The 26,057-nt window shown below is 47.8% G+C and overlaps 1 protein-coding gene across 2 annotated transcripts in view; it reads left to right on the top strand.

Moving 5' to 3' along the window:
• LOC138285500 (lanosterol synthase-like) overlaps nucleotides 1-26,057 on the top strand; it is a 192,421-nt gene that overhangs the window by 150,802 nt on the left and 15,562 nt on the right. For both annotated transcript variants that reach the window (XM_069225489.1, XM_069225488.1), the window contains one exon: nucleotides 4,183-4,248. In XM_069225489.1, coding sequence (XP_069081590.1) covers nucleotides 4,183-4,248 — 66 coding nt within the window. The remainder of the gene's footprint in view (nucleotides 1-4,182; nucleotides 4,249-26,057) is intronic.

Raw genomic sequence — 26,057 nt, 5'->3', positions numbered from 1 at the left:
CTGGTGCCTAGAGGTTTCTGCCCCCAGGGGGGGCTGAAAAGGCCTTCCCGAAAATATGCCCCCCTGGGAGCGACCCTTGCCCAAGGGGTCGCTCCCTTTTGTCAATAACAATAAAAAATAAAAAAAATCCCTGGTGTCTAGTGGTTTCTACCCCCCTTGGGGGCAGATTGGCCTCATCAAAATAGGCCAATCTGCCCCCAAGGGGGGCAGAAATGGCCAAAATATAATTTTCCCCCAAGGGGAACGACCCTTGCCTAAGGGGTCGCTCCCCACCTCAATAAAAAAAAAAGAAAAAAAAAAAAAAAAATGGTCCCTGGTGCCTAGAGGTTTCTGCCCCCAGGGGGGGCAGAAAAGGCCTTTTCAAAAAAATGCCCCCCCTGGGAGCGACCCTTGCCCAAGGGGTCGCTCCCTTTTGTCTATTTCAATGAAAAAAAAAAAATCCCTGGTATCTAGTGGGGTTTCAAAAGCCGGATTGCAAGCAATCCGGCTTTTGAAACCCTCGGAGGGACTTCAAAGGGAAGGAAATACTTTTCCTTCCCTTTGAAGCCCCTCCGGGCCTCCCAAGTGATTGAAAAAGAAATGCTTTTGCATTTCTTTTTCAATCGCGCTGGAAGCAGAGCTTCCAGCGCGACGAGGGAGGCCCCTGTGACACGTCAGCGCGCGCGCGCGCGCGCTGATGTCACAGGGGGGTGGGGGGGGGGGGTCGGGGGTGGGGGGGGGGTCGGGGGTGGAAGGGGAAGGTCTTCCCCTTCCATCCCCGACTTGGGGGGGAAGGGGGGTGCACGGGGGGCGCGCTAGCGCGCCCCCAAGTTCCCCTGTGCCATGGACGAGATGATCTCGTCCAAGGCACAGGGGAACTGTAGCCTTGGACGAGATCATCTCGTCCAAGGCACAGAAGAGGTTAAAGCTTTCTTGGAAGGACTAAAATTAATTATTCCGCCTGGGGTTCCTTCAGTACCCTCCTGTAACTTTAACATTGTCCTAACTAGACTCATGGACACCCCATTTAAGCCTCTACACTTATGCCCACTTCATCTTCTTTCGTGGAAAGTGGCATTCTTAGTTGCTGTTACCTCAATCAGGCGTGTTAGTGAGCTCCAGGCTCTAACCTTAGAAGAACCTTTCTGCCAAATGCATAGAGACAAAGGGGTTCTTCGTACTAATCCTAAATTCCTACCCAAGGTAGTGTCATAATTTCCCCTCAATCAGTCCCTTGAGCTCCCAGCATTTTCCTGTAACCAAATTCCTTTGTGGAAAGAGCTCTTCATACCTTAGATGTCAGAAGAACGCTCATGTTCTACATAGCTAGAACTAACATTTTTATTAAAACTAAAGAACTCTTTGTAGCCGTTTCTCCCATCACAAAGGTTACCCTTTATCCAAATCAGGCATAGCCAGATGTATAGTCAGATGCTACATTAAGGCCAAAATGCCATTACCTGTTTCTCCCAGAGCACACTCCACTCGTAAAAAGGGAGCCACTAAGGCCTTTTCTTCGAATCATTCCCATAGCTGACTTTTGTAAAGACTTTATGGCCTACACCACACACTTTCACTAAGCACTAGTGTGTGAATGTCTTAGCACACCAACAAGCCAGTGTAGGTCAGGCTGTGCTACATACCCTTTTTCAGACTACTGCAACTCCCACAGGGGGGACTGCTTTACAGTCTATGCAGACCATGTGTCTACAGCCATACATGCCATCGAATGGATTATGTTACTTACCCTGTAAGCATCTGTCCATGATAGATTCTTACAGATTCACATGCGCCCTCCCTGCCCCCCTGGATACCTGTGGTGGTTGAAGTTATACTTTATATATTTCCATTTAGCAGGGACATCTCTTTCCTTACACATACCTTTCACTCCTTTCTCATCCACCTGCGGGAAAGCAGTATAACAATGGAGTAGATGCCCATGCGCAATATCACTGAGAGGAGGAGCCACTCTCATGATTTGAAAGACTCCTTTGAAGGAAAACAACTTGCACATCTCCAGACCCAACACTAGATGGCAGGAGTATGCAGAGCATGTGAATCTACAACAATACATACTACAAACAGGTGCATACAGGGTAAGTAACATAATCCTTACCAGGTATGTACGATCAATAGTTAAAATAAAACAGGCAAAGTGCAAAGAAGGTGCTGTAACTTTTGGAGTAGAGCTATGACTTCAAACTTTTTTAAATCCCCAACTCTCTATTTGTACTGTAACATTAAAACTAAGGCTGGTGCCATCCTCTGAGACTGCACTCCAGTCAACTTATAATTTCGAACTTTGTAAGGTCGTAGTTTTTCCAATAACTTTTTCTCAGTGGAATCAGGTTTGTGCCAGAGGTCCAGAAATTGGGACTTTCAACCCAAATCAGGAACTGGCCTATGGTTAGCTCTTTGCTCCACACTTCGCAATAGACAGGACAGAAACCTCTGCTGACAGGTTATCAGAATCCCAGAATATAAAAGGTATCCCACAGTAATTTCTTATGTCTAATAACCCACCACTAGAGCTGAGCTGTGGTGACCCCACTTTCATGAAGCCAGGGGTGGGAATCAAAAGATCTGGAGATAAAGCAAGTGGTGATGGTGATCTTGTCATTGGTGTCCATTTATAGCCAAGTCCAAAGTTACTGTAGTCCTACACCTACCCGAGGAACCTACTGGTTGTAATTTCCTTCAGTTGAACAATTGTATAAGTGAGCCATTTTGCACTCCAGAGTGTTAGGCGTACCAGAGCACTAGGTTCCTGTATGTCTGGATCTTTTAGCTTTGGTAAAGATTTTGTGTTGGGTCCAAGTATGAAACTTTGGGAATCAACCACCTGAAGCCGTTAGTTTCACTAGTTCTAGCTCCGAAGTAGATATCGGTGTTTGTTTGATCATGCCCTTTCCAAGTCAAGTGGATAATACAAGATCAAAATGGAGACTTCTCTATCTTTAGAGAGACTCACTGGAGAGTCGCTGGGCATGATTGTAGTGTGTGCTCATTAGTGGAGTGCTACAGTGGATTCCTTGTGGAGGGGTAGTAACTGTCTATCATCGCCGCCCATGAAAAAGTGACCAAATGGAGTTAATAAGGACCTGCAAAGCCACAGGTTAGCCACGAATGGCAACAGACACGCAATGAATGTCCACTAGATGCACTGGCTATTTGATGTGTGATGGCCGCATAATGCTACATGATGACTATGTAGTGCTTCGTGAAAGTCAGCTATCCATGAATAAAATATCAGCTCAGATTTCCTTATGACAAGCTTCTTGTGACATCACTAGTTGTCTGTAATAAAGAAATGACATAGCTGCTCAGCTGTAATAACTTATTACAGTTGAGTTATGATGTCACAATGCTGCTGTTGTAGACTGCAGTGGAGAGGAAGGGCAGGCGAAAGAGCATAATCAAAACTGTACTTTAAAAAATTAAATGTTTCTTCTGCTCTGGTTTTCTAGATGAACAGTGATAAAACGGAAAAAAAGATTTTTTATGATACATTGTTTGTTTATTTTTTCCACTCATGAGGTAATAATAATCTCTGCATGTTTCTACACATTCAGAGCTACAGCGTTGTATTTTTTAAAACTAGCATGGATTAAACTAATTATAATATCTTTTTGAAACAAATATCTAACTGCTTTAGTGTTTAAAATGGTATTCTTCATATTGGCAGACAGCAACTCTCTTTTACATGAAAGAGTACCACACAAAAGGATTTAAGTGGATTGCGGGAAAGTTATGAAAGTTAGTGTGACCGTGTATTATAAGCGATAAAGTATCACCCTGCCGTAAATGATAATGATATTACCGGTCACATCAGAGTTCTGTGCCCCTATACAAAAACTTGGCCTGCAGCCTCATTTCCTTATTTGGTCATGAAACTCCTCAGTGACTTACAGTGTCCTTATAATAATGTATGAAAGGGAGTCATTTATTCAGTGTGTATAGATATTTCTTAGCCAAATAACATACTATTATAGCGTACTTTTCAGCTTTGAGATTTGTATGCCCACTTACATAGATTCTATGCTTCATGGGCAAAGGTGTTCCGGTTTATCCTAAATCGTGGTTCTTCTGTCTTCTTACCCTCTACAATGACTCGTGTTCCCTTCAGATCCCATAATTTGGTATGGTTGCCTCTTCCAACTGTTGGACAGACATACCTGACATTTAATCTTTTGTCCCCTCTAGGGAGACGCTGCACAGGGGCTTGGAGTACTGCCGCAGGGTGCAGCAACCAGATGGGTCCTGGGAGGGGTAAGTTAATCCAGGCCTGGAGTTTAGCATCGCATGTTATTTGAGTGGTGAGGCTGTTTGCTTCTAAACAGCTATAACAAATGTCCTCTGCAGATCCTATTTTATTAGGTGTGTATTTTCCAGTGGCTGGATGTACACTATGGGTGGAGGAATAATTTACTAATAGTTTGAGTATGTATTGCCTGTGCCTGCGTTTGTAGTGTGAGTGAGTATTTTGCCAGTGGCCTATAGGTATTATAATTTAGTCTGTTAACAATGGCTCTCTATATATGTGGGATTGTAGTTTACCAGTGGCTCAATCTAGGACGTACGTTGGTGTATTGTTTCACAGAGGTTGATTTGTGGAATCTGTAGTACATGTGTGGGTGTACAAAAACACTCAGAATAGCTCAGTGGATGAAGTGTGTGTGTAACCATGATCTGGGGTTCCAGTCCTGATTCAATGTTCTTAAGCTCTTCTTTCTTCAAATGAGATTAAATGAGTATCTTTGTATTTAGTGTAAACGTCCATGCTGAATTTGTGCCGGGGTTTGCAGGTGATGAGCACCACACACATTTTTAGGAGCCAGGGCATATTATTCATAATCAGAGAAAGACCGGGAAAGGCAGAAAAGGGAGAAAGAAAGGCAGTAAAGACTGATAGAAAAAGAGTGACAAAAGGAGAAAGCACAAATGAAAAAGAACCTGCAAGAGTGAGATGGAGAAAGTAAGTTTACAGTAGTGGAAGAAAAGGGAATGAGATGAGTTAAGACTAAGGGCCTGATTTGGAAAGAGGTGCATTGAGTAAAGTCACAGTGGTTTATACAAAGCCATTGAAAAGTTTGGTGTGTGTCCAACATTGTTGATGGATGCTTACACGAAACTTTTGGTACGTTTACATTTTTCAAAAAGAAACTCCTGAAGCCGGAGTTTGTTTTAGATAAATGTATAACTGTTGTCCCGCCACACCATGAGTGTTTCCTCCCATGGTTATTTTTACTCTCACTTTCTGAAGATTTGGTGGTGAACGGACAGCAAAACAAAAATGAGGGCTCTACCTCATGTGTCAAAGACCCAAAAAGACTAAAACCTTCTGACAAAGCCTCTGGGTCTGGACAATTAGTCACTATGGACTCCTCTTCAGGTTCTACTCAGAAGCGATTCCTCATTTTCTGTGCCTGTCACGCCTCAGAAAGAGTCCTCATCAACATTAAAAAAATAATATATATTTGTATTGGTTTTGGTACAATTATCACCCCGTTGTGGGATCGCAATTAAATAACGTCAAAAGTTCAACCCATACAGTGTCAGGGCATCATCAATGTGCATAAGTCACATTACATTTCTTCTCGCAGCAGTAACAGGTATAGGAGCTCCATTTAAGTGCATAAGTCCTTTACATATAGTATTCCCTGTGGGGTGTAGGAGATGTTGAATGTTAACCCACCTGATCCCACTAGTCTCTGGTGCAGGTTCGCTGCAGGACCCATATGTCTATGCTCGCAATGTTTTATCAGTCTTGCAACCTGAATATCGTTCCTCCTTCCCTCCCTTCTTCTTGTCGGTCCCGACTTGCCTCTGTGCAGTCAATCAGTGGGTTCCGCTGTGTGGGTGACCATGTCCCTATTATTGTCGCCCCCCCCATCCTTTGCTCCAGTGGAGTTGCATTCACATCAGTCTGTGTCTGTGTTCCTATGTCCCCATTCCTATCTTGTTCCAGCAACATTTTCTAGGAGCCCTACCCAGTCCTCCAGAACATCCTGCAATGCATTGTCTTGTTGGTCTAGTTTCATGTGAACTTCATTTGCCACTGCCCACTCCACGACGTCCGTCGTTCACAGCACCAGCAATGAGTCCTGGGTTCCCTGCCACTCCACAGCCACTCGTCACTTGGCCAGCACCAGAGCCAGTTGCAAGTTCTTCCAAGTCATTTTGCCTCTCTTCGGCCTACTGACCAGTCCCAGCAAGCAGCCTCTAGGCGTCACCTCCAACTGAAGCTTTGTAGTCACTCAGTCACGTCACCACCTGTAACCAGTATGCATGAATCCTAGTTCCTAGTGCACTCCCACGCCACATGGAGTAAGGAAGCGCCCCTTTGCCACACCTGGGTCAGTCCACGCCCCTATCCCTGTACATCCAGCTAAGCTTGACCGGTGTCAGGTATGTGTGACGCATGTGTTAAAGTGCACCATTTTAAACCTTGCGTTGCTGGGGACCTCCTTAACTAGTGCCCATGTTTGATTTCATCGTCGGTCTATCAACAGTGACAACAAGTCCTCCCCCCATGCTTTACATTCCTGGGTCTTCCGCCTTACATTGTCTTGTACAACAATGTCACTGATGTGGTGTGCCACCCACACTGTCAGCAAGAGGTGTAGAGCTTTATTTTTCTTAAGTGTGTTGGGAAAGCCTGTCCATATCTCCTGTGCCGTTTTCACCACTTTGGCATAATGCAAACATTTCTCATCCCCTACTGCAACCGCTTACCAAGCCTCTTCGCAGGTGAGGAATGTCTCCCCAGGGTAGAGAACCCCCAGTGTCTTGCATCCCCCCCTCCCTCCACTGATGCGGCGAAAAGGCCAAAGCGCCTAGATGTTGAGTTCCCTGTCAGAGGGTGGCCTCTAGAAGACTTTACTGACATTCCGCTCCCATATCTCCGCAACCTGCTGTACTACATACGGTATGTTAGGAGCCTTTCGGGAGCCACTCATAAGTAGCACCAATAATGAGTGAGTACCATATGTGCCCTGTATGACTCTCTACTCCCAGTTATTGTCTTCAGCAAAACAGTGTGTGGCATGTTGTAGCTTAGACGCATAATAGTACAGTTCCACATTGGAAGACCCATGCCCCTCTCCATTATGTCTTATTTGAGCAGAAACCATGTCACTCAACTTCTTTTCCCCGCCCACACCAGTGAAACCAATAACTGATCTAGGGTTTTTAACAAACTGCAAGGGAGTGTATATAAAGCGTTCTGTATGATATAAAAGCACCAGGGCAAGAACATCATTTTTGCCACCGCTATCCTCCCCACTACCGACCGGGGCAGTGTATTCCAAAATCTCTCGGAGTTCGTCAGTCCAGTTAAGCCAGTGGGTCAATCAATCAATTTTTCTAAAGCGTGGCTATTCACCTGTGAGGGTCTCAAGGCGCTTGGGGGGGGGGGGGGGTGCCTCATCCGAGAAGCCACGTCTTGAGGGTTCTTCCTGAAGATGGGTTTTGTCTGAGGTGCAGAGGGAGCAGAGGGAGGTTGTTCCAGCTCTTTGCTGCAATGTAGGTGAAGGACCGTCCTCCAGCAGTGGTTTTGCGATGCGAGGGATGGTGCCCAGGGACATCTGGGTGGAGTGGAGGGATCTGGCAGGGGTGTGGAAGGAGATTCAGTAGTTCAGGTAGGCTGGTTGTGCTTTGTGTATGGCCTTGTTCATGTGGGTGAGTAGCTTGAAGGTGATTTGCTTCTAGGCCGGTAGCCAGTGGAGGGTCCTCAGGTGTTGGGAGATGTGTTCCACAGGGAGGTCCAGAATGAGTCTGGTGGTGGCATTCTGGGTGAGTTGTAGTTTTTTTGTTTATAGTTGAGGTGCTGGCGTAGAGGGCATTGCCGTAGTCGAGCTTGCTAGTGACTAAGGTGTGGGTGACTGTCCTGCAACAGTCTGCTGGGATCCATCTGAAGATCTTCCGATGTTTGGCGAGTGTGTGCCAGCAGAAAGAGGCAACTGAGTTTACCTGTCGGGTCATGGATAGGGAGGAGTCAAGGATGATTCCTAAGTTGCAGGTTCGCTCAGTCTGTGCAGGGGGAGCTGAGGGATGTGGGCCACTAGGAGTCGTCCCAAGCTGAGGTGGCGTTTCCGGAGATGAGCTCAGTCTTGTCAGGGTTGCGCTTCGGGCAGCTTTCTTTCATCCAGGTGGTAACGGCTTCCATTCCTGAGTGGAAGTTCCTTTTGGGGGTGTCTGAGTTTTCGGTGAGGAAAATGAGTTGTGTGTCATCGGCATATGACATGATGTTCTTACCGTGGCTTCTGATGATGGCATCGAGAGGGGCCATGTATAGGTTGAACAGTGTGGGACTCCTTGAGGATTCTTGGGGGACTCTGCAGTTAACTCCTGTGGGTCTGGGAGTGTAGGGCGGGAGTCTGACCCTCTGCGTCTTCCCGGAGAGGAAGGGTTGGATCCATTACTGGGCTCTTCCGCTGATTTCTATGTCGTGGAGCCTGGTGCGCAGAGTGCTGTGGGAGACCGTGTCAAATGCTGCTGAGAGGTCAAGGAGTATGAGCTCTGCGGTGTGGCTGCGGTCTAGGAGTAATCGGATATCATCAGTGGCTGCCAGGAGGGCTGTCTCCATGATTTGGTTGCTGTGGAAGCCGGACTGCGAGCTGTCTAGGGAGTTATTGGCCTTGATGAAATTCCGTAGTTGTGCTTTGATTGCTTTCTCCAGTACTTTGGCGGGTAGGGTAGCAGCGAGATGGGCCAGACATTTTTTGGTTCTAATGGGTCGGCCGAATATTTCTTCAGGAGAGGGTGTATTTTGGCATGCCTCCAGCCCTCAGGGAAGATGCCAGTGTTGATGGAGCAGTTGATTGTGTTCCAGAGCTGAGGGGCGATGGATGCGCTGGCTCTGATGTATATGTGGTGCGGGTAGGGGTCAATGGGGGCTCCGGAGTGGGTCCTGTTCATGATGCTGACTGTTTCCTCTGTGGTGAGCGTGAACCAGCTGTGGATGGTCTGGGTGGGTTCTGGGGGGGTGGGTCAGTCACAGGTTCTGGTGCCAGGATTTTCAGTGAGAAAGCTGTTGTAAATGTCCTGGATCTTGTGGTGGAAAAAGGTGGGAAGTTTGTTGCAGAGGTCCTGTGACTGGGTCCATCTTATATTGGCACTGACTCGCCAGTGAGTACCCAACCATGACTCCCAGATATCTAAAGACCACTGTCTCCCATCTCTTTGCCAGCGGCTGTAGTTCCCCACTTGTTTTCCCACCGAGTGCCCCCAGTGGAAAAAGCAGAGACTTCTGCCTGTTTAGGCATAGTCTGGACACCACTCAAATGCTTCCAGCCATGTCAGTAGAAGCGGGACCGACACTGTCGGTCTCCATAGGTAAAATAGGGCATCATCCGCATATAGTGAAATTAAATGGGTGACCTTCCCCTCTCAGATGCCAAACTCAGCCGTGTCCAGATGCAGCGTAACCGCCAGAGGCTCAAGTGCCAGGGCAAACAGCAATATGGAGAGGAAGCAACCCTGTTGCGTGCCCCTCCTCACCTCCCAATCCGCAGACACTGCCTGTACATTCCGCACGCGAGCCATGCAGGGTGGGGGGGGCATATACAGGAGTTTGACCCACCAGGTGAACCTTGGGACAAATCCCATTTTTTGGTGGATTGATAGGAGGTATGTACACTTCAGGGTGTCAACGCTTTAGTGATATCTGCTGATGCCAGTGTCCAGTCTTCCTCGCGGCTGCCACCGAGTGCATTACATGTACTAAGCATCGTAAGTTGAAAGCTGTACTGCGTCCCGGCATGAACCTACATTGGTCTTCGTGCACTAGAGACACCACCCTCAACCGCCGTCGCTCCGCCAGCACCTTGCAGAGAATCTTGGCATCTGTGTTGAGCATTGTGAGAGGGCAGTATGCTGTCTGGTGCCCCCTTGTTTTGGGATCATGCAGATCACCCCTTCGCTTAGTGACCCAGGTAGAAGCCCCTTTTCCCAAAAAAGCCAACAGCGACTCTGCCAAATGCGCTGCATAAACCTGATAGAACTCTACCGGGAAGCCATTCCCACTCCCTCCATCCCTTCCCCGGAGTCTTACCCTTGCTCATTTTGCTCAGCACTCCCCTGAGCTCTTCAATTGTAATATCTGCCTCTAGTTCCTGTCGCTGTGGGGCTGCCAGGATCAGTAGATCGACAGTGTTCAGGTAGGCATCCACCGATTTAAATTCGGCTACTGATCCACCCCTATACAGTGCCTGACAGTGTACCCTCAGCACATCATTCATTTCCTGTTGTGATTTGGCCATTGTACCGCTTCGCCCACGCAAAGCTACTATGGGTGCCCTGGCCGTCTCTTGCCGAAGCAGCCATACCAGCATTTTGCCTGGTTTGTCCCCCTCCTGGTGTAGGGGATGCCTGTAGTCTTTTCACATCGGAGTGTCCAGCCTCTCCCAGGTGTCCCCAATGCACCTTCACAGTGTTATCGACGTGTCCCCATCCTCACCCAGGTCCTAACCTCCCCCCTAAGTGGGACCTCAGCTAACTTAGTCTCCAGTTTTGTGAGGTCACCCTGTAGCTGCAGACAAAGACCACATATCTTACCAAGGCATTCACCCTGTATCACTGCTTTCAACACTTATTATTCAGTTCCCCTTCTTCTGTGGTGCCCCAGTTGCCCACAAGATATTCCATGATTGCCTCACCAATCATTTGCTAAAACAGTGCATCCAGTAGGGCTTCTGCTTCGAGGCGTCAGTTGGCCTGCTTCAGTTCCGGGGATGCCCCTTCCCATTCCAGTAACAGAGGGACATGATCAGACAGGCACCTATACAGGTAATTAAACTGATATCCGTTTAAGTAGGTGCATTATCCAGTGCGCAGTCTAGCCTGCTGTAAGTTTTTTGTGTGTGGCTGAGGAGGAGGAAAATTCCTTTTTGTTTGGGTAGTAGACCTCTCCCTAAAGATCCCTGCACCTCAAATCGTACATAACCAAGGTTAGTGTGTCCACCCTACCCAGCTTGGTAGGCATCCTGTCCATAGCGGCAACAAGGACGCAGTTAAATTCTCCAACCCAGAGGAGGCGTTCCGTCAAATTCTATGTCTCTAATGTCGATGATCTAATTCCCTGCTGTCTGTGTTGGGAGCATATATGTTAAGCAACATCATGTCCACCTCATCCACTGTCCCCTGCACCAGTACATACTGGCCATACTGATCTGACTCAGGGTATATCAGCCGAAACGGCACCCCAGACGCCACCCAGATCCCCACCCCTCGAGCATAAGAAGAGTATGTGGATGATATCAGTTGCCCTCCCCATTTCCGTCTGTTTGTCCGCCTTATCCTCTGTGAGGTGAATTTCTGGCAGGCAATACCAATTTTGTGCCACTGCAGAAACGATAAAACTCTGTCTTTTCACGTACCTACGTAGCCATCTAACATTCCAGAAGAGTGCCCCTCCGGTGGGATCCTGCCCAAACGTGTAAGCAAACAATGTACTTTGCATCAACACTTTCAAGACTACTGTATGTACCAATGAATTTATCTTTCCCCATATTCCACCCACCAGGGTGTGCAGCACGATGTTCAGGTGGATCAAGCAGGCCCGAGCCGACCCATCCTGGACAGCACAGCCCAACAAATTCATAGAAAATTCTCTAATTTTGCGCTTTCTGTGGTGGTGCAAGGCACCACACCTCTGTGTTTCTCCCGCTGTCCCCCCTCCCACACAGCAAGGTACAGCCCGCAGGTACTGAGCACCAAGCACTGTGTTCCCTCCCTGTTCAGCTACCAACCAACAACAAACTTCTAAACAGTGAGAGCACTCCCCCCTGTGCTGTGCTAGCACAGGTAGCCCCATCACTCCCCCGTGTGGTAACTAGTAGATTTGCCTCTTACTGTAAATCGTCTACCATCTTTAATATGAGAACAAAACTGTAGGAAAGTACCATCTTGCCTGGCATGTTACCCCACTATTTCACTGTATATATGTTGTTTTAGTATATGTGTCACTGGGACCCTGCCAGCCAGGGCCCCAGTGCTCATAAGTATGTGCCCTGTATGTGTTCCCTGTGTGATGACTAACTGTCTCACTGAGGCTCTGCTAACCAGAACCTCAGTGGTTATGCTCTCTCTGCTTTCCAATTTGTCACTAACAGGCTAGTGACCAATTTCACCAATTCACATTGGCATACTGGAACACCCTTATAATTCCCTAGTATATGGTACTGAGGTACCCAGGGTATTGGGGTTACAGGACATCCCTATGGGCTGCAGCATTTCTTTTGCCACCCATAGGGAGCTCTGACAATTCTTACACAGGCCTGCCACTGCAGCCTGAGTGAAATAATGCCCACATTATTTCACAGCCATTTTACACTGCACATAAGTAACTTATAAGTCACCTATATGTCTAACCTTCACCTAGTGAAGGTTGGGTGCAAAGTTACTTAGTGTGTGGGCACCCTGGCACTAGCCAAGGTGCCCCCACATTGTTCAGGGCAAATTCCCCTGACTTTGTGAGTGCAGTGACACCATTACACGCGTGCACTATACATAGGTCACTACCTATGTATAGCGTCACAATGGTAACTCCGAACATGGCCATGTAACATGTCTAAGATCATTGAATTGTCACCCCAATGCCATTCTGGCATTGGGGAGACAATTCCATGATCCCCCGGGTCTCTAGCACAGAACCCGGGTACTGCCAAACTGCCTTTCCGGGGTCTCCACTGCAGCTGCTGCCAACCCCTCAGACAGGTTTCTGCCCTCCTGGGGTCCAGGCAGCCCTGGCCCAGGAAGGCAGAATGAAAATGTCACTTACCCAGTGTACATCTGTTCGTGGCATCAGTCGCTGAGATTCACATGGTATGCATGAGCTCGCCATCTGGTGTTGGGTCGGAGTGTTACAAGTTGTTTTTCTTCGAAGAAGTGTTTTCGAGTCACGGGACCGAGTGACTCCTCCTTCTGTGCTCATTGCGCATGGGCGTCGACTCCATCTTCGATTGTTTTCCCCGCAGAGGGTGAGGTAGGAGTTGTACTATAGTAATAGTGCCCGCGCAATGAAAAATGTAAGTATGTACCTATTAAAGGATTAAGTAATATATATACAAATGTACAAAATTGAAGGTAACTTCTGAACTGCTACAGGCTTCCGGGGAGGTGGGTGGGTCCATGTGAATCTCAGCGACTGATGCCACGAACAGATGTACACTGGGTAAGTGACATTTTCAGTTCGATGGCATCTGTCGCTGTAGATACACATGGTATGCATAGACTAGTAAGCAGTTAGTTCCCCATAAGCGGTGGTTTAGCCTGTAGGAGTAGAAGTTGTCTGAAATAGAGTTCTTAATACAGCTTGACCTACTGTAGCTTGTTGTGCGGATAGCACATCTATACAGTAGTGTTTGGTGAATGTGTGAGGCGTAGACCAAGTGGCTGCCTTACATATTTCCTGCATTGGGATGTTTCCTAAAAAGGCCATTGAAGCACCTTTTTTTCTTGTTGAATGTGCCCTGGGAGTAATGGGCAGTTGTCTTTTTGCTTTAAGGTAGCAGATTTGGATGCATTTAACTATCCATCTGGCTATACCTTGTTTTGATATTGGGTTACCTGCATGAGGTTTTTGGAATGCAATAAATAGCTGTTTAGTTTTTCTGATGTTCTTTGTTCTGTCAATGTAGTACATTAATGCTCTTTTGACATCTAATGTATGTAGTGCTCTTTCAGCCACAGAATCTGGCTGTGGGAAAAAAACTGGTAGTTCTACCGTTTGATTTAGATGGAATGGTGAAATAACTTTTGGTAAAAATTTTGGATTAGGTCGTAGGACGACCTTATTTTTATGTATTTGTATAAAAGGCTCTTGTGTTGTGAACGCTTGAATTTCACTTACTCTTCTTAGAGATGTAATGGCGATGAGAAAGGCAACTTTCCAGGTTAGGAATTGTATTCCGCAAGAGTGCATGGGTTCGAAAGGTGGGCCCATGAGTCTTGTTAGAACCACGTTTAGGTTCCATGAAGGAACAGGTGGTGTTCTTGGTGGTATAATTCTTTTAAGCCCTTCTATGAATGCTTTGATAACTGGTATCCTATACAAGGAAGTTGAATAGGTAGTTTGCAGGTATGCAGATATTGCTGCAAGGTGTATTTTAATAGAAGAGAAGGCTAGCTTTGCTTTTTGTAAATGGAGCAAGTAATTTACTATATGTTTTGGAGTTGCGTCTAGTGGTTGTATCTGATTATGATGGCAGTACCAAACAAATCTTTTCCACTTACTTGCGTAGCAGTGTCTAGTGGATGGCCTTCTGGCCTGCTTTATGACTTCCATACACTCTTGGCTAAGTTGTAAGTGTCCGAATTCTAGGATTTCAGGAGCCAGATTGCTAGATTCAGCGATGCTGGGTCCGGGTGTCTGATCTGTTGGTTGTGTTGCGTTAACAGATCTGGTTTGTTGGGCAGTTTGATGTGTGGTACTACAGACAGATCTAGCAGTGTTGTGTACCAGGGTTGTCTTGCCCACGTTGGTGCTATTAAAATGAGTTTGAGTTTGTTTTGACTCAATTTGTTTACTAGGTAAGGAAGGAGAGGGAGAGGAGGAAAAGCGTAAGCAAATATTCCGACCAGTTCATCCATAGGGCATTGCCTTGGGATTGCTTGTGTGGGTATCTGGACGCGAAGTTTTGGCATTTTGCGTTCTCTTTTGTTGCAAATAAGTCTATTTGTGGTGTTCCCCAGAGTGTGAAGTAGGTGTTCAGAATCTGTGGGTGGATTTCCCATTCGTGGACTTGCTGGTGATCTCGAGAGAGATTGTCTGCCAGCTGATTCTGGATCCCCGGAATAAACTGTGCTATTAGACCAATTTGATGGTGGATTGCCCACTTCCATATTTTTTGAGCTAACAAGCTTAACTGCGTTGAATGTGTTCCTCCTTGTTTGTTTAGATAATACATCGTTGTCATGTTGTCTGTTTTGACAAGGATGTATTTGTGAGTTATGATTGGTTGGAAAGCTTTTAGTGCTTGAAAAACTGCTAATAATTCTAGATGATTTATATGCAGTTTTGTTTGATGTATGTTCCATTGTCCTCTTATGTTGTGTTGATTAAGATGTGCTCCCCACCCTGTCATGGAAGCATCTGTTGTTATTACGTACTGTGGCACTGGGTCTTGGAAAGGCCGCCCTATGTTTAAATTTATACTGTTCCACCATAGAAGCGAGAGGTAAGTTTGGCGGTCTAGCAACACCAGATCTAGAAGGTGACCCTGTGCTTGAGACCACTGTGAGGCTAGGCACTGTTGTAAGGGCCTCATGTGCAGTCTTGCGTTTGGGACAATGGCTATGCATGAGGACATCATGCCTAGGAGCTGTAGTATTGTTCTTGCTTGTATTGTTTGGTTTGGAGACATGTGTTGAATGACTCTGTTGAAATTGTGGATCCTTTGTGGAGTTGGCGTTGCTACTCCTTTTGTCGTGTCTATTATGGCTCCTAGATATTGCTGTACTTTGCTTGGCAGTATGTTTGATTTTGCAAAGTTGACGGTGAACCCTAGTTTGTAGAGGGTTTGTATGACTTGATTTGTGTGGTTTGAGCATTGTGTGAGCGAACTGGTTTTGATTAGCCAGTCGTCTAGATACGGGAACACATGTATTTGCTGCCTTCTGATGTGTGCAGCGACTACTGCTAGGCATTTTGTGAATACTCTTGGAGCGGTTGTTAAACCAAAAGGCAATACTTTGAATTGGTAATGTATTCCTTTGAATACAAACCTTAGATATTTCCTGTGTGATTGATGTATTGGTATATGGAAATATGCGTCCTTGAGGTCTAGGGTTGTCATGTAGTTGTGTTTTTTGAGCAATGGTAACACTTCTTGTAGTGTGACCATGTGAAAGTGGTCTGATTTGATGAATGTGTTTACTACTCTGAGGTCTAGAATTGGTCTCAGTGTTTCGTCCTTTTTTGGTATCAAGAAGTACAGTGAATAAACTCCTGTGTTTATTTGTGTGCTTGGTACTAATTCTATTGCATTTTTTTGCAGTAGTGCTTGAACTTCTATCTCTAGAAGCTGTGAATGGTATTTTGATAAATTTTGTGATTTTGGTGGTATGTCTGGGGGGAATTGCAGGAATTCTATGCAATAACCATGTTGGATAATTGCTAGGACCCATGTGTCTGTAGTTATTTTGTCCCATGCTTCGTAATATTGACGTATCCTCCCCCCCACTGGTGTTGTGTGGGAGGGGTGAGTGACGTGTGAGTCACTGCTTGTTGGTAGTGGTTTTGGGGCTTTGAAATCTTCCTCTATTCCTAGGGAATTGCCCCCCTCTATACTGGCCCCGAAAACCTCCCCTGTACTGTCCCTGGTAGGTGGGCGGTGCGGACTGTGAGGTGCTAGCTTGTGTGGCCTGACCCCGAAACCCTCCTCTAAAAGGTGTTTTGCGGAAGGTGTTATAAGATCCTCTGCTCTGCGGGGAGTAGAGTGCGCCCATGGCCTTGGCAGTGTCAGTGTCCTTCTTGAGCTTTTCTATGGCTGTGTCGACCTCCGGACCGAACAGAAGTTTTTCGTTGACTGGCATGTTAAGCACTGCCTGCTGAATTTCTGGCTTGAATCCAGACGTTCTGAGCCATGCGTGCCTACGGATGGTAACCGACGTATTAATGGTCCTTGCGGCTGTGTCTGCTGCATCCATGGAGGAGCGTATTTGATTGTTGGAAATGTTTTGACCCTCCTCAACAACCTGTTTTGCTCTTTTTTGCAGATCTTTTGGGAGATGTTCAATGAGATGCTGCATCTCATCCCAGTGGGCTCTGTCGTATCGCGCTAGCAGCGCTTGTGAATTTGCGATGCGCCACTGGTTTGCTGCTTGGACAGCAACCCTCTTCCCGGCTGCATCGAACTTCCTGCTTTCTTTATCTGGGGGAGGTGCATCCCCAGAAGTGTGTGAATTTGCCCGTTTTCTGGCAGCCCCTACCACCACAGAATCTGGTGGCAGCTGAGAGGTGATGAATACAGGGTCCGTAGGAGGCGCCTTATACTTTTTGTCCACCCTAGGCGTCACTGCCCTACTTTTAACTGGCTCCTTGAAAATGTCCTTTGCATGGCGTAGCATGCCTGGGAGCATCGGCAGGCTTTGGTAGGAGCTGCGGGTTGAAGAGAGGGTGTTAAATAAAAAATCATCCTCTACTTGTTCCGAGTGTAGTTCCACATTATGGAATAGTGCTGCTCTAGCCACCACTTGTGAGTAGGCTGTGCTGTCTTCCGGTGGTGATGGCCTAGTTGGGTATGTGTCTGGGCTGTTATCAGACACTGGTGCGTCGTACAAGTCCCACGCATCCTGATCTTGGTCATCGTGGCTCATGGCGGTGTGAGCTGGCGAATGGGACGGGGTGTAAGTTGGCGAAGCCGGAGTTACAGGTGGAGGCGAGGGAGGAGGTGTTACCTTTTGTGCTGTTTGTTGCTGAGGAGTAAACTGAAGCGTTCTCTTTCGTTTGACAGGTGGAAGGGTACTGATCTTCCCAGTCCCCTGCTGAATAAAGATACGCTTTTGCGTGTGATCCACGTCAGTGGATTGCAGTTCTTGTTCAAATCTATGTTTCTTCATTTGTGAAGACATAGAATGCTCTTCAGTACAGGAGCCTGAAACAGGGTCTGATGTCGCTTTTTTCGGCTCCGAAAACCCTGTTGATTGTTTTTTCGGCTCCGAGGTAACCTTCCTCTTTTTCTGTGCCGAAAATTCTTTGCCTCTATGGTCTTCGGCGCCACTGTCTCGGCGTAGATCCGTGTCGACACCGAACTCTCGGTGTCGATGCTTCTGTTTAGCACTCTCTCGGTCCCGAGGAGGCTGCGTGCCGGTGTCTCGACCGAAGTCGGACGATCTCGACACTGAATGGGCCTTTTTCGGTGCCGATTGTTGGTCACCGAGAATTTGGGTGGAGCCATGGCCGGTTGGCAGTGGCGTCCCCTGGGCCTTCTTTCCTTTTTTAAGTTCTGATCTCGACGTCTTACTCACAGTTTTTGTAGAGTCTAGCTCGTCGGAGTCTGAATCCTGGATGGAAAAGGATTCCTCCTGTTCCTCTTCTGTCTCGAACTGTCGACGCTCCTTTGGCGTGGACGCCATCTGCAGTCTTCTCGCTCGACGGTCGCGCAGAGTTTTTCGGGACCGGAACGCCCGACAGGCCTCACAGGATTCTTCGCTGTGCTCGGGTGACAGGCACAGGTTACAGACCGAGTGTAGGTCCGTATAAGGATATTTGTTGTGGCATTCGGGGCAGAATCGAAACGGGGTCCGTTCCATCGGCGTTGTTCTCCACGCGGTCGGGCCGACTAGGCCCCGACGGAGTGCCGAAAACTACCCCGAAGGGCACCGAAGCGCTTCGATGTTCAACGCGTCGTCGTATGTGTCTATCTCGAACCGGATCGCAACGATACCGTCAAATCTTCCGTTTACAGCTATCTTTCCGTTCCGAAACTCGGAGCGACAGGAACACGTCCGAACCCGATGGCGGAAAGAAAACAATCGAAGATGGAGTCGACGCCCATGCGCAATGAGCACAGAAGGAGGAGTCACTCGGTCCCGTGACTCGAAAACACTTCTTCGAAGAAAAACAACTTGTAACACTCTGACCCAACACCAGATGGCGAGCTCATGCATACCATGTGTATCTACAGCGACAGATGCCATCGAACCAAAGGATTTCCTCCGAGAGAGGGTGTGACACCCTCTCCCTTTGGAAATAGGTGTGATGGCTGGGGAGGAGTAGCCTCCCCCAGCCTCTGGAAATGCTTTGATGGGCACAGATGCTGCCCATCTCTGCATAAGCCAGTCTACATCGGTTTAGGGATCCCCCAGCCCTGCTCTGGCGCGAAACTGGACAAAGGAAAGGGGAGTGACCACTCCCCTGACCTGCACCTCCCAGGGGAGGTGCCCAGAGCTCCTCCAGTATGCCCCAGACCTCTGCCATCTTGGAAACAGAGGTGTTGCTGGCACACTGGACTGCTCTGAGTGGCCAGTGCCAGCAGGTGACGTCAGAGACTCCTTCTGATAGGCTCTTACCTCTCTTAGTAGCCAATCCTCCTTCCTAGGTAGCCAAACCTCCTTTTCTGGCTATTTAGGGTCTCTGCTTTGGGGAATTCTTCAGATACCGAATGCAAGAGCTCACCAGAGTTCCTCTGCATCTCCCTCTTCACCTTCTGCCAAAGGATCGACCGCTGACTGCTCAGGACGCCTGCAAAACCGCAACAAAGTAGCAAAGACGACTACTGCAACCTTGTATCGCTTCATCCTGCTGGCTTTCTCAACTGTTTACTGGTGGTGCATGCTCTGGGCGTAGCCTGCCTCCTTGTTGCACCAGGAGCTCTGAAGAAATCTCCAGTGGGTCGACGGAATCTTCCCCCTTCAACCGCAGGCAACAACAGATTGCATCACCGGTCCTTTGGGTCCCCTCTCAGCACGACGAGCGTGGTCCCTGGAACTCAGCAACTCTGTCCAAGTGACTCCCACAGTCCAGTGACTCTTCAGTCCAAGTTTGGTGGAGGTAAGTCCTTGCCTCCCCACGCTAGACTGCATTGCTGGGTACCGCATGATTTGCAGCTGCTCCGGCTCCTGTGCCTCTTCCAGGATTTCCTTCGTGTACAGCCAAGCCTGGGTCCCCGACACTCTAACCTGCAGTGCACAACCTTCTGAGTTGTCCTCCGGCGTCGTGGAACTCCCTTTTCTGACTTCGGATGGACTCCGGTTCACTCCGCTTCTAAGTGCCTGATCCGGTACTTCTGCGGGTGCTGCCTGCTTCTGTGAGGGCTCCCTGACTTGCTGGGCGCCCCCTCTGTCTCCTCATCCAAGTGGCGACATCCTGGTCCCTCCTGGGCCACAGCAGCATCCAAAAACCCTAACCGCGACCCTTGCAGCTAGCAAGGCTTGTTTGCGGTCTTTCTGCGTGGGAACACCTCTGCAAGCTTCTTCACGACGTGGGACATCCATCCTCCAAAGGGGAAGTTCCTAGTCCTCTTTGTTCTTGCAGAACACCAAGCTTCTTCCAACCGGTGGCAGCTTCCTTTCACCCTCAGCTGGCATTTCCTGGGCTCCTGCCCACTCTCGACACTGTCGCGACTCTTGGACTTGGTCCACTTGTCTTACAGGTACTCAGGTCCGGAAATCCACTGTTGTTGCATTGCTGGTGTTTGTTCTTCTTGCAGAATCCCCCTCTCACGACTTCTGTGCTCTCTGGGGGTTGTAGGTGCACTTTACACCTACCTTACAGGGTCTTGGGGTGGGCTATTTTTATAATCCTCACTGTTTTCTTACAGTCCCAGCGACCCTCTACAAGCTCACATAGGTTTGGGGTCCATTTGTGTTTCACATTCCACTTTTGGAGTACATGGTTTGTGTTGCCCCTATACCTATGTGCTCCTATTGCAATCTATTGTAACTGTACACTGCTTGCATTACTTCCTTTTGCTATTACTGCATAATTTTGGTATTGTGTACATATATCTTGTGTATATTTGGCATCCTCATACTGAGGGTACTCCCTGAGATACTTTTGGCATATTGTCATAAAAATAAAGTACCTTTATTTTTAGTATATCTGTGTATTGTGTTTTCTTATGATATTGTGCATATGACACCAGTGGTACAGTAGGAGCTTTGCATGTCTCCTAGTTCAGCCTAAGCTGCTCTTCCATAGCTACCTTCTATGAGCCTAAGCTGCTAGAAACACCTCTTCTACACTAATAAAGGATAACTGGACCTGGCACAAGGTGTAAGTACCTCTGGTACCCACTACAAGCCAGGCCAGCCTCGTACAAAAACCCATTACTAACTCCTAATGCTCAGGAGCGAGTCGATTTAGTGGTGTCTCCACCATATACCAGGCTGTGTCCCACACGAGGTCTCACACCAGCCATCCTACCCAGCCCTACATATGTTCCTGTGATGTGTGTACATAATCCTATAGCATCACAAGTGTCCATCACTGAGTCTTCCTAGTGCATTTCCCCTCCCGTAATCCCCTTAAGGATGACCTTACCAACACCCCAAGTTCAGCTGCAGCAGTCAGTGGGGTGTCCTCATCTCTCTACACACCCCTCCACAACCCGTCCTCCCCTCCAGAGACGTAGCTTCTCAGTCAGGGTTCACCTTGCCAATGCTCGAGGAAGTCGGGACAACAATTTCCTAAGCATCACTCTGATGCGCAGAGCTGCCACCACTCCCCATCGTCACATCTGCCAATGTACCATCCTCTTGTACCAGTATCCTGGAGGTCGATCTTCTCCCTTCCAGTGACTGGGTCCAGTGGTCTCTTCCTTGACTGCTTTTCGTTCGCCAAGTTCCACCTCAACTACTAGTCTGCAGGGTCCCTCGATCCCGGCCGGGTACTTTATCCCATTGTTCCACCCTTCCCCAGTCGTCGTCGGGCCGCTCAAAGAAGTGCGTCTTTCCATTTGCTATCACTCTCAGTTTAGCCGGAAACAGTTGCTTGTAAGTGAATCGCATTGCACACAGTTTTTGTTTGACCTCAATAATCGATCGTCTGATTTTGTATTTTGCGTATGTAGTCTGGGAACACAGCAATGGTGTGATTTTTGTATTTCGAGGGTTCCTTTTCTCTCGGCACCCTGACTATACAATCCTTGTTGCAATAGTTAAGCATCTGCGCAATGATGGCCCTGGGAGGTCCCCACTCACCATAGCCACCCTAATCTGTCTATCAGGGCAGGCACCTCAACCTGCTTAAGACTTGCACATATGTGCGGGGGGAACATGCAATCACTGAGCTCCAGGAATGTCAGCTCAAGCCCCCAGGGCTCCTTTGCCCTGTCTGACCCAATTTCCAGGGCCACTCACTTCATGGGGTCTCTCAGTTCACCTGCAGGCGGTCCGAACTGGCTGCAGGTCCCGGTGCCCTCCACGTTTCTCCCTGGGGCTTCACCGGAACATCCTCCAGTCATCGCCGCAGAGGGGAGCAGGTGGCCGCCCTGACTCAGCTTCTCCAGCACTGGCAGTAGTTCATTGGGTCAGCCCTGGTAAAGGTCTCACACGCCAGTTCCCGCCCAGGCCGTCAGTCAGGCTTAGCTGTGCTGCTCAACCACCAGACTCGGTCAGGCGTCAGCTGGCGCAAGCCCGACGGTGGTCCCAGGCGGTACACCTCAGTCGCCGTCGTTCTCTGAGGGGGACCTTCTCCGCAACGGCGCCGCTCAAGCTATACCCTGCAACCAGTGTCCCCGCACTGCGGCCCCACATTGGCCGGTCTCTTCATTGCAGTGCATGTGGCCTCCAGGCTAAGCCGGCCGCTGCTCCTCCTGCTGCACCCTTCCCACTGCAATAACAAATCTAAGGGTGGGGGGGGTGCCCTGAGCACTGCATACTCAAGGACGCTGCAAATAAATAGTATATTCAGGCAATATTATGTAGGATTTACTAATGGGGCTTTGGAGCTCTGGCTTAAAGGTGCTGAACGGTCATCTTGCCAGGCCATGCCCCCCTCGTCAACGAAAATTAGATTGTTGACGGACCCATCGTCAACGGCAGCTGCATCAACAAGACCTTTGTTGACAGTACGTCCCCTGTAGCTTCCAGTCACCACAGTGATGACGGTCACTCCTAAGTGGACAGCTTTGTCGACAATGACCACCACGACCTCGTCGATGATGTTGATGGTGGTTTTGAAATCTGTCTTCGAGACTTTGATTGGTTGCCATAACAATTTAAAAGATCACATCTTCCTCATCGGAGCCATCATCGACAAGCCCGTCAACAAGAGAGAAAAAAGCTGTACCCTCTGCAGAGGGGGCTTCCATACAATTACTACCAGACCTGTCTTCACCAAGTAAGGTCTCCCCGTTACCTTCAGCTTATCTTTTTGACATAGAGGAATCAGGAGATGAAGGGCTCTTCAGTCCAGCATACAGCCCTTCTAAACTAGGGGTAAAGTGCCAGGAGACAGACAAAGAAGAGGACCCTAACAGAGACACTTCCACCTACCTGGAAGGTGACTATTCTTTCACTTCCTGCCAGCAGACTGTGTCCCAGCGTTATAACTGTTTCCAAGGGCACTACTTGATGAAGAGCCCTATAATGAACACCAGGGATCAAAGGAGGAATACTATCTCAGTGCCTGTCTCTTTGGTCATGCACTTGCGGCACATGCTTATTAACTACTACAAGTGCCTTTCAGAAGCAACTATGCACTAATACTTCTCGCTCTAGGTTGCTCAGATGCACCTGGCACTTCACCCTTGCCTAAGAGTCGGGCACCTGTTCGCACCAAGGAGGACAGGACAGTTGCTTCTCATCACCATCAGGGATGATTGCATTGGAAGCGTTCCAGATGAACAACCTGAGGAGGGGGAACTACTTGGAGACCGAGTTGCATCAGGTCAGTAGTGGGATGATTATGGTGCCCTTCCATCACCTTTGCCAGCAGGTCCTCCTCCTGAGGACATAGGTGGGTTTCATGAATTACTGGAACATGCTTCCAAGAGGTTTGATCTGCCACTGCCAGTGAAATAAACAGAATGTTTTCTGTATGATTTTTTAGGACTCAGCAAGAGAATCCTTCCGATCTATCCCCATTGTTTACTTTATTTGATAAGAAGGTCTTAAAGTGATACAGAACCCAGATTGATATGTCAGCCTCGTCCAGACTCAGTAGTTATGCAAGCTGCACAGCGACACTCCAGAAATCCTTCTGCCCCCTGTTCAGCACCACCAGTTAAGGAAGGCAGGAAGCTAGATAAAAAATGGAAATGGAGGCAAGTCATGAATCTCAGGATGCTGGACAAGTATATCAGGAAACAACCTTTCCAAATACTGTTCCTTCAAGAACAGCTATTGCAGCTCAACAAAGGGGATTTTGTGACGTTTCTAAATCTCTTGGATGGATATTTTCACATTCCCATTCATGTGAAACATCCACAGTTCCTGAGGTTCAAGGTGGCAAGGTGCCACTACCAGTTCAAGGTCCTACTGTATGGCTTACGATCAGTTACCAGGGTCTTAACGAAGTGCATGGCACCAGTGGCTGCTTTCTTTAGAAGAAATAGGCGCCGGGTATTTTCCTACCTGGATGACTGGTTGATCAAGAGGCCAAACTTCCTCTCTAGAAAAAGATCCACCTTGGCCCATTGGCAGGTGTTCAAGTCTTTGGGGCTGAAATTGAATGCAGAAAAATCGCCTCGGAGTCCATCCCAATTGCTGGGGTTTCTAGGGGCCGTTTTAGACACCACAGTCGCCAAAGCATACCTGACTGCAGAGAGAGAGTTCAGAAAGCTATTTTCCTTTCAAAAAGAAAGTCCACTCCAGTGAGAAAGTCCCCCCTGGGGGTGCTATCTTCGTGCATTCCATTAATTCCAAATTGTCTTTTGCACATAAAGCCTTTGCAGGAGCAATTGGATGCACAGTGGATACAGATTCATGGTTTGTTTGAGTACATGATAGACATCACCCCTACGATGAAGCAAACACTCATGGTGAGGAAGGAAAAACAATATAATATCACTCCTGGTCTCCCGTTTGAGGCAGCACAACCATGCTTCATAATGACAGCAGACCGTTCCTTGGAAGGTTGGAGACTGCATTTTCAAGAGCTGGAAATCCACAGAAAATGGTCTGTACAGGAAGCACAAATGCACATCAGTCTTCTAGAACTGAAAGCTGTATTCCAGGTGCTGCAAGGGTTCCTGCACAGAATTCTCAACTCCTTTGTTCTGGTGAGAATGGACAATACCACCATCATGTTCTACCTTGCTAAGCAGGGGGGAACAGATCAAAAAGACTCTTCTCTCAAGCCCCGCAAATTTGGAAGTGGTTACTGATGCACGTCAAACATTTTCCAGGCATAGACAAGGAATGGGCAGACTCTCTAAGTAGAACAAAGAGTCAATGCCACAAGTGAAAAATGATTCAGGGTCATCTGTCTGAGATCTTCAAAATATGGGTTATTGCAAATCTGGATCTCTTTGTGACTCAACAAAAAATGCAGAGAGTTTGCCAGCAGGTGCCCTCTGCAAGGGTCTTGGGGAAATGCTTTTCGGAGACACTGGACAGGAATGTTCGCCTATGCGTTTCCTCCCTTTCCTCTCATTCCCAGGGTGATAGCAAGACAAAGAGGGAACCATACCATCTCATTCTCATGGCCCCTGCATGGCTGGGACAGGATTGTGGTACACAGAGCTCCTCCTATCTGTGTCTACCTATCCAGTTTCAGCCAATAGAGAACCTAATTTCCATGAGCAATAGCCAGGTATTGCATCCTCCAGTAAAATCTCTCAATTTTTTGTCGCCATGGCCCCTCATGACAATTAATTTGGATCTCTGAATAGACCAGTGGAATGCAAGTCTATCCTCGAACAGTCACATGTGTTTTCCATAAACAAGTCTTATGTGGCAAAATGGAACAGATTCTGCCACTGCTGTAAGAGCTATTGCTGTATCTACTTCATCTGGTGAAGTCAAGATTAGGTCGCTCTTTAATAAAAGTGCATTTAGCAGCAATTTCCAGGTTCAGGAGAAAAACAGGTGAATTATCGCTGTTGCCCACTAGGCTTGTGAAAGAATTCATGAAAGGCTTATTCAGGGTCTTCCCACTAATAAAACCTACAATATCGTGGCAGCTTAATATGTTTCTTTACCAACTTATGGATGTGGCATTTGACCCAATCCATAAGACAGGTAGAAGGTTATCTCATGAAAGATAGCCCTTTTAATTGTCCCTCACATCAGCCAGAAGGGTCAGCGAAATTACAGCAACAAAGTCAGTTCTGCAATTCAGTTCATCCTGAAGGTTCTGACCTCTTTTCACTTGACTGAACCTATTGCTCTAGCAACATTTTTAAGAACCCTTCTTTTGCGGTGGAGAGAGCTATCAATTCTCTGAATGTCAAATGTTGCTTCAAATTCTATATTCACAGAACAAAAGCTTTCAGGAAATATGATCAGCTTCTCATCTCTTTCCCACCTCCCTGAAAGGGTTATGCAATTTTAAGAAGCAAGATAGCCCGTTGGGTTTCAGTGACAGTAGCATTTTGCCACAACAAGGCAGGAAGCCCACTGCCCACTAAGGTTGCTGCACATTCAACCAGAAAGTTGGCTACATCCACAGCTTTTTTTTGTCAGAGTTT

This window comes from Pleurodeles waltl, chromosome 3_1 (genome assembly GCF_031143425.1).
Source record: "Pleurodeles waltl isolate 20211129_DDA chromosome 3_1, aPleWal1.hap1.20221129, whole genome shotgun sequence".
NCBI lineage: Eukaryota > Metazoa > Chordata > Amphibia > Caudata > Salamandridae > Pleurodeles > Pleurodeles waltl.
This window is presented reverse-complemented; position numbering and strand designations above follow the sequence as displayed.